Genomic DNA, 9,530 nt, shown 5'->3' on the forward strand with positions numbered 1-9,530 from the left:
TTATTTATTTATTTATTTATTTATTTATTCTGGTGTAGTTAAGGCCATCAGGCCTTCTCTTCCACACCACCAGAAATACAAATACACTTGGTCAATAATTGAGACTCGTTCAGATATGGCTTCTTGTAAATAGTTCGCTTATTCTGTCACAAAATATTTCAATATACGGTGATTTTATCACTATATAATGTTATTCTAGGTTTAATTTTTACTTAAGTAAAATAAAATCTTTCTTTGTTCTTAACTTCTACAATAAACTATCTAGTCTTTATTAATTAGTTAATCTTTTAGTACTTTGATTTTTATTGTATTTGTAAATTTAATATTAGTTGTAATTACAATTGTAATTGTATTATCGTAGTAATTGTAATCCCCTGGTAGAGGGGAAGAGAAGGCGTGATGACATTGTCTCTACCAGGTTAAATAAATATAGGGTAAAGGTTGGTAATATTGTGATACGAGTAATATTGTGATAATTCTTTTTGAAAATCTATTACAATTTTACTGAGCGAGAGAAGGAACGGTTTTGTGCATAAACTTGTCCACGAACATTCCCTTAATACGTTCACGCAAAAAAACCGATCTTCTTCTCGCTCAATAAAATTGTAATAAATTCTCAAAAAGAAGTATCATTATATTACTCATATCACAATATTACCAACGTTTACCTATACATTACTACTATTATACTATACCACATATGGATTAAAACTGCTTCTACACGATCAAATTTTCGTCTAGTTCGACGTTTCACAAGACTTTTCTAGACTGACAACACTTCACGAGTTTTATAGTCAAATCATTTACTATAATTTAAAAGTATTTGATTGTCTCTAAAGTTATTGTTCTAACTCATCAAAGACTCGACAGTCCTTTAAAGAAATTTACCAACGAGATTCGAAAATATTATGGCGCTAGGAACCACAAAAAACATGGCGTCCGGGATGAGAAAAGACTTTTACGAGTTAATTAAATTGTAAATATGAATTAAACACATGCCTGTACGGTGTGAGTTCTTTGGAATACCGTAATAAAATTAAGAAAAATGAAGCAAAGGCCTATGAGAAAATTGCAAGGCAGATATCTCGAGTGAAGTATCAATACATGCATTTTTGAATGAAGGAGATTCTAACCTGCATCCTAGGCAAATAGTAATCGCAAATATATTGTTTATTAATGTGCAGTATTGATATTCTTTGTTTTAGGATACCGTATAGTTAATTAGGCTAATATAAATATTGTTTTGTATAGCCTAGTTATTCTCCGAAGGATTTAGATATTGTTTCTTTGAAATGGGAATTAAAATAAAAATTTTTCTCTAGAAGAAATACCTCTCTCTAATAATACATATAGCGTACAGTAGGATTACAAAACTTACTTCAGTCATAAATTTTATCATTGCAAATATCAATCAAAAAAAAACCTTCAAGATTAATTTCTAAGACATCTCCATACTGGCTAATATGGCATGATATATAATGGCGTTCTAAATTAACTTTATTAACAGTCGTAATAACGTGTCCACAGACTACACAGCCACCGGCATGGCTCAGTCGGTTAAGGTGCTTGCCTGCCAATTTTAAGTTGCGCTCGGGCGCGGGTTCGATCTCCGCTTGGGCTGATTACCTGGTTGGGTTTTTTCCGAGGTTTTCCCCAACCGTAAGGTGAATGCCAGGTAATCTATGGCGAATCCTCGGCCTCATCTCGCCAAATACCATCCCACTATCACCAATCTCATCGACGCTAAATAACCTCGTAGTTGATACTGCGTCGTTAAATAACCAACTAAAAAAAACAGACTACACACTGCCCCATTCTCTAACTCACCCTCACAAAAGCAGCGCTTCACTATAGCGCTACACGACGCCAAAGATGTCATCATGTTGCCTGGATGGTAAGCATTTCTGGTAGTATAGTATGTGGATGGGGTATGCAAAAAAAGGAAAAATATATCTGATTTTAAAGATAAAGACACAGTGTTCTCAGTGCGGTATGCAGTGATTTGCACTATTATGTGTATATCTATATATTATCCCCTCTTTATGGGAGGGTACGGACTAGGACTGTCCTCGCACGCATACCATTTGGGTAGGCCCATTTTACTGACCGGAATGGAATGGTGGGTATGCGCCCTACAGATCCCTCTGCGAGCCGCCTTCGAACTTCCCTACAGCCTAAAAGATCCCTTTACCGCGGCCCCACAACCCTGGTCCCACAAAATACCATGAGCCCAGTGGAGAACCCACGGTGTGTAGCACTACCACCAACAACGAATGACCATATATCCAAGGGGTTCAATTTCTGCGGCAAGCCAAAGCAAGCCCGAAACCTAGGAAAGAAAGGAAGATGATGTTGAAAGAGGGAAATGTAATTATGATGACGAAATGAATCCGATGTCCGACGCCGAAAGCTAACCAGCAATTCTGCTTCAATTGGTTGAGGAAAAACCTCGGAAAAACCTCAACCAGGTAACTTGTCCCAACCAGGATTTGAACCGGAGCCGGCTCGTTCCACGATCAGACGTGCTAACCGTTACTCCACAGCGGCGGACACGATGTGTACATAAAGAAGAAGACAGCAACATTCAAAAAGCAGCTTTTATTCAACATTTACATTTCACAATAAATGTTCGAGTGTGCGCCGTAGACTTTATTGCATAATTCAAGACCCCAAACCACACAAAAATATTTGAGGTGCTCGATCTCGGATTCACCTGTGGCAGCTGCAATAAAATTGGTGCCCAAATTAGAAATAATTCCTCTCATTCATATTGCAGAGCACCTCTCTCTGAACGCTGGCATTCCAGTGTAAAAACGACCTCTGCGCACTCATTCTGTACCGCTGGCTGCCGAACCTCCAGGCGAAACGACATCTTGGGCGTCGCATAGTGCTTCAATAACGCTCGGAAAATCCAGCTTTTCAACATTCAACGGAATGCCTAAATCAGTGGCCAATGCATTTCACAGTAGTAATTAATTAATTCATAGTTCTCTTTTTGTTATTAATGGAGAAAAATTCGCTCCGGCGCACAGTGTGCAAAAAAGCAAATCTAGCTGGACAAAAATTAGTAAATTCTCTGCTTCCTATCGGCTTGTTATGAAACTTTGTACAGACCTTATAGACAGCACATAATTTCTGTATACAATCTCTGACTACGTTTGTTAAGAGGGGGTGCATTTACACAAAATTAATAACTTCTTTTCTACATAACAGATAACTTGTAACCATAACAGATAATTCTGTAGGACCAAAAATGTAATACTTTCATAGGGTACGTCTTTCTTAATCCAACATGCTGCTTATTCATATACATAATCATTCCTCTTTCCTTACCTGGCGCTTGATGCCCGCGCACGACGTCAAGGTCAGAAAATTGCTTTTGCTTTGACATCACTGGTGTAAGCGTACTTCCTAACCACGGGAGAAGTCAGGACCAAAGATGTAACAAATTGATACATTTTTCAATCTGATACTATATCTAAAAAAAATTCTTTTGAAATAGTTTCGCTATTTCTCAATAGGTGACACCATTATTGGGGCGATTAAAAAAAATTTCCGAGGAAAATTATGATGTAGATTAATCATACATTATTTTCATAATTGAAAATATCAGCGGTTTGCAGCTAAACCAAGCGTTGTTTTACAATCGGCAGAGGGGAATAAAACATTGAATTCTATAGTACGGGTATATTTATGTACGATTGGTTACACTGACTATTATCGTCGCCATCTATTCATAGAAGTAATGACTAAAAAGCTGCACTTACACCAACAAATTATCGAGCACTATCGATTAGTAGGAGTCCACACCTGTGGAGTAACGGTCAGCGCGTCTGGCCGCGAAACCAGGTGGCCCGGGTTCGAATCCCGGTCGGGGCAGGTTACCTGGTTGAGATTTTTTCCGGGGTTTTCCCTCAACCCAATATGAGCAAATGCTGGGTAACTTTCGGTGCTGTACCCCGGACTCATTTCACCGCCATTATCACCTTAATTTCATTCAGACGCTAAATAACCTAGATGTTGATAAAGCGTCGTAAAATAACCCAATAAAAAAATTTTAATCGATTAGTAGGGTCAGGTATTTTTGAACGCCAGTGTACATAGAGGGCAAACTTTTATGCTATTTCTCACAGGCTGCTGTTCCAGTACGACAAAGTGAGAGCTGTTTCTTTTTCTGTACAACAGCCCCACATAAAAAATACCACTTTCTTCTGCTCAAAGAGCACAATTCTCGAATTTTACATTTACCAGTGAAATTGTATACATACTAATCAGCGTATTTCTTAGAAAACCTGAAATCTACGCACTCTTCTTTTGGTAAAATACCTTAAACTTTAGGCATATCCCAAAAATAAATTTGCCTATGAGTGTTCACGATCTAGTCTTAACTTTGCATTTACTTTGATGATTGTGACTTTTAAATTGTGTTATTTTTCATGTAAATTTATTTTATGAAGTTCAAAAGTGTATAACTGAATGACATTAATGTTGTAATTCTTTTCGTGTAGGGACGTATAGCTAAGAAACATAAAGGCAGCAAGGACTTCAACCGACGTTCAGCAGAAGAATCCTTCCGGAGCTTGGTAAAAACTCATGAGAAATATGGTTGGGTCACACCTCCCCTCGCAGATGGCTAACGTCCACTCAGGTACCTATCAATTTTACTTCTGATATTTTCACACGCTAAATTAACCGTCAAATATTAAGACAACCGGGTCCAGAGCAGTTCTGCGCATATATGATTGCATGATGCTTTCATGTAACAATAAATTTCATTCGTTTACTAGGCGTTAGAGTAGCCACAACAGTTGTGTGCTGTATGGTTATTGATGTAGAAACTTGTTTGGAGTATAGTGTATGTCAATTTTTCTCTATCACTATTCAGCTTCTATCGTGTTGAAAGAACACACACTGAATGAATTTAAATTAATCTAACCTAAAGCTATAAAAGTAATTCACGATGTGTCCTTTTATATTCATGTGTACTTCGGAAGAGGTCGCTTTTGTTCCTCCCCCCCTCAAACATTGATACAGGCTAATTTTAATAAAATTTTACATGTAGGCTAATTAGAGTAACTACTTCACTCACCATATTTTTTTCTGACAGATGACTGAAAAAACTCTGTGATCATCGCGAATTCAAGCGTTTAAACAGTCTTCTTCAGAGTCGGACGGTCTTCCTGAACGTAGAGAATCATTCAGGTCGAAATGACTCTCTTTGAAAAAAAAATTCGTGCCCTACTTTCACTGATGGCGTTCTCCCCATAAACGGCACAAGTGATTCTAGCTGTCTCCGATGTCTTTACTCCCCAGTTAAGGGGTTAGATACAGCTTACAGGAGTAAAATTTTGGAAATATTCAACATTTTTTCCTCCATTACTGTATCGTGTACAGTAATGAAAATTAGTAAGTGTGAAACACAGTCCTTCTGCTGTATGAAAAAAACATTTTTACGATTTAAAAAAATTATTTGTATTTTTTTTTTTTTCAAAATTCAGTTCACTGTGCAGTGAAGAAGTGTTTCCCACATAACCCAAAAACTATCCAACACTGTGTGATGACATTTTTTGTGTATTTATGCATGTCATATCTACAATATGACGCAAGATCACTTCTCTACCTTTGATAGATTGTCTGATAAAAAAATAAATTAATTTAAAAAATGGTCAAATATCAGTATTTTCTTCTAACACAAAATAAAAAAAATATGATTTATTAAGGAATGTAGTTGAAAGAGCATGATGTTGTAAACATGAGTTTCAGCAATAAAGTAAAAGAGAGAGAACATGAAAAAGGTAACAAATTTATGAGTTATGAGGGAAACGCTTCACCACTGCACGGTAAACTGCGAACATTTTGAATTTTGAAAAAGAAATGTAAATAATTTTTTTAAAATCGTTAAAAAATTTTTTTCATATAGCAGAAGGATAGTGTTTTTTCATTATTGTACAAGAAACAGTAATAGAGGGAAAAAATGTTGAATACTTCCAAAACTTTTACTGCTGAAAGCTGTACCTAACCCCTTAAATTCAAATAAAAGAATATGTTGGAAATGTTCGTTTTTTTATACTTGACACTCCATTCTCTTTAGTTTATGATTAACACAAACTTTCTTACAAATTGAAAAATTCAAGGCGTAATCAATAACAAGACTGCAACATTAAGATGACAAATCCCAAACAAGTTTCTTATAAATGTCATCTTGCCATGTAAAAAACGAACTTATTCACTAACTTAATAGAACCATAAAATATAATTAATTTTATCTTTAAAATCTTTCTCAAAATAAAAATTTAAAAACACTATAATATAAATCATGTTAAAATTTCTTAAAATATATTAAAATTGATCAGTCTAAACATGTTTTGGGACTTTGGCATCCCTACATCAGTAGCTGTATGTGTGTAAAATATAAAATCTTAACTGTTTTTCAGTCTAAACATGTTTCAAGGCCTTCCTTCCCCATCATTAGTAGCTGTACATCTGTAAAAAAATACTAATATAACCAATCTTCAAAACGTTATGATTATTTTTATTATCGGGAATGAAAAAAGTTCAATGTAGACCTCCCCTAAGTAATTCACCACTGCTTTCTCCCTCATTTGGTTGGAGATCAGCACATAGTGGAATACCCGAAATCTGCTTCTGAATAAAAGATTATTTTTGAAGTACAGCTCGACCAAGTTAAGTCTGCGAGCCGAGAGGGGAAGTTGGAGACAGTTCTGTAGGGAAAGGACGCGGTAACGAGAGGAGACCAGTACAGTCTCATATGACAGCAAAGTTTTCTAACTGCGCTTCAGTTCATAGAGCGGTAACAATTTAAGACGCTTTGAAATAGACTGTACTTCTTCTTCTAATTGACAGTGAGGTTTGGCGTTCTGATTGGCAAGCGTGGGCGTAGGAGAGAAAGTTGCATGAGGGGGGAGGCTGGGAGACAGCGTAACTGTTGCCTTTATTTGAAGACAAGGACAACAAATGCGCGCGCTCCGTAGTGTATTTTAAACGATGTGCACACGTTGAAATCTGAGCGTCAAGTGACCTATGTGGCAACTGTGTTTTGCCTCTATATTCCATCCCGATATCCCCACTCGCAGACTTGACTTGGACGAGCTGTATTTGTCTCACAGCTAATTTCAGTGATCCACAATAATGTACTTAAATCATTGTTTTCTTCTTTTGTTTCAGCAAGATCACCAATGTTTCACAACATCCAACCTTTGTGATCTTCAGACTCGATAATTAAAATATGTCCATCTAATTCCATTAAATTGTGTGCTGTATTCAGTCTCTGAATGGTAATGATGTACTAAATATTATTGCGTGCCAACAAATTCTAGTTGAAGTATGGTGGCGATATACTTGTGGATATTTATAAACAGAAAATCCAAAATAACCTGGAAAGGTAGTTGGAGTGTTCGATGTAGCCCTGGTCTCAGATGTATCCGTGGAGACATTCTTTGCTTCACCACGACGTCATACAAATATTTGCTCACAGTTTGGTGAAAGCTGTACCGGAAAGAAGCAACTAACCTTTCAACTACCATTCTTCCACTATGTATTAATTTTTGTCTTTCCATTATTTTTGTTCATACGATTAGGATATAGGACTCAACAATGTGGTTCAATGACAATATGCAGAGTGATGCCGGGCTGGAGTCTGAACAGACGAAAGCCTTCCCTATAGATTTTGGAAATAAAACCCACAACATCCACTTGCAAAACCCGAATGTGGATAATAGTGCACCAAGAAATGTAAATGGTACATGTTACATTACTCCCCATAATTTTGTGATATCGTAATATATATTCAAAATTGTTTAAACTTTAGTGCCAAATATGTATGGCATTTGTGAAATATACACCGTTAGACTGTGTTTCGATAGCTGAATGGTTAAAAGACAGAAGAAGCAACGGAGGTGAGGAGTAATGTAAAATATATCTGATAAGAGGTTTGTTTCATGCATTAAATTTACTTTTATTGTGACAATTTCATAATAAATATTTTAAAAAGAGTTGTTTATTTTTCTCTTATATTCCCTCCATTCTACCTGTTCGATGTCCATAGCTTTCTACTAGGAGAGGATAATATAGCTGTAAGGAATTTCTTGATACGGGAAAGTGATGATTTTGATAGCCTATGGAGATGCTTCTCTGCTTATAATAACTACCAATGATGAAATTTTGCTTCAGAATTGCGACCTATTGACCAGAAGTGCTCGATGAAATGGTAGTTACCATAAATCGCCACATCGGAAGTTCTACTTACTGAAGTCATGCTTTGACTCGCGTTTTCAGGAACAGTGGGCTCTTTTTTCGATTTTTAACTACGTTATTTCGACTGCGAGTTTATCTAACGTCAATGGGATTGGTTAGTGATAGTGAAATGGTATTTGCAGCTCTCCTGTCTCCTCGTTGCTGTGAGGTGTTTGTTTTTATGAATCAGTTTGGATACGAGATAGAGAAGGTCTATTCTTTACGCATAATCGTGAGGCGAGAAATGTTTACCTCCATCTGCCTTATCATCCTACAATAGTGAGAAAGAGTATTTATCTTCGTATCTAACAGAATTTTTATTACTTTACTTGTGCCAGAATCTCTTTGCTTACATCTATGCTGCACGTATCATTCAATCTAACGCCTACTCCCAAACAATGGACTGCCACTACATAGTGAGTCCTATAATGCCTTTGTCACTTTTTCCTGGTCGTCGAACTTTAATCGCTCCTCTCGTGGGTACTCACCTTGTCGTGGTGAGGGGGGCTTAAACTTGTTGTTTAAGCTAACAAGTAACAAAGAGGTACCCACATAAGCTGCATTAACACCAACGCAGTCCCACTATATTTTTCATGGAGTCCCTCAGTGTAAAATTCTCCGGAGGTAAAATAGTCCCTCAATCATATCTCCGGGTAGGGACTGCACTGAGAGATGCCAAGAATCGTACTAAAGTACTTATTTGGAACTTTAATCGCCTTTCGTGGCGTGGCCTCTTCATGGTTTCGCGATATGCGGCCGCATTTGTCGTACTGCTCTTGGGCATGAATTGAGTACACACAACGACTTGATTGTCGAAGGAAAGGATCGGCAACAACTTTCCGACGAAGGGAACAATTCGGCACTTTTTTGGAGGTGGAGAATTGGAATGTTTCCATTCACGTGAAGTCCATTTCGTTTCTGGTGAGAAGTGATAGACCAGTGGTCGGCAGGTTGTGATGAGTAATCGCTCACAACATTCTAATGGGGGCAGATAAAAAAGTTATTTTTTTTTCTTCTACATGTTAATTATGTCAAAAGAAGTACTCATACAAATTTTGGCCACTCGATCGCAATTACGAGGCCGTCCAGAAAGTGATTTTCCCTGGAACCGTTTACAGAAAAAAGCACAATTGCATGGAAAGATTTATTGAAACATACAGCAATTGTTGCGCTATTTGTTAACATATCTTCCACTGGAATTGAGACAATTGTGGGATCGGAACCAGGTAACCGTCTGCACCTCTGTCGATCCCATGATATGACGAATATCTCAATTC

General features: G+C 37.1%; 1 protein-coding gene across 2 annotated transcripts in view; it reads left to right on the top strand.

Moving 5' to 3' along the window:
- Nucleotides 1–8,016, top strand: part of LOC138706500 (ubiquitin-conjugating enzyme E2Q-like protein 1) — a 71,586-nt gene extending 63,570 nt beyond the window's left edge. The window contains exons 3-4 of one of the 2 annotated variants that reach the window (XM_069835852.1): nucleotides 4,509–4,648; nucleotides 7,186–8,015. In XM_069835852.1, coding sequence (XP_069691953.1) covers nucleotides 4,509–4,637 — 129 coding nt within the window. In that variant the 3' untranslated portion in view covers nucleotides 4,638–4,648; nucleotides 7,186–8,015. Of the gene's footprint in view, nucleotides 1–4,508; nucleotides 4,649–7,185 lie in introns of both variants that reach the window. The other variant, XM_069835853.1, reaches the window with a different exon arrangement.
- Nucleotides 8,017–9,530: the final 1,514 nt, after the last annotated feature.

Source organism: Periplaneta americana, chromosome 9 (assembly GCF_040183065.1).
Source record: "Periplaneta americana isolate PAMFEO1 chromosome 9, P.americana_PAMFEO1_priV1, whole genome shotgun sequence".
NCBI classification, from domain to species: Eukaryota; Metazoa; Arthropoda; class Insecta; order Blattodea; family Blattidae; genus Periplaneta; species Periplaneta americana.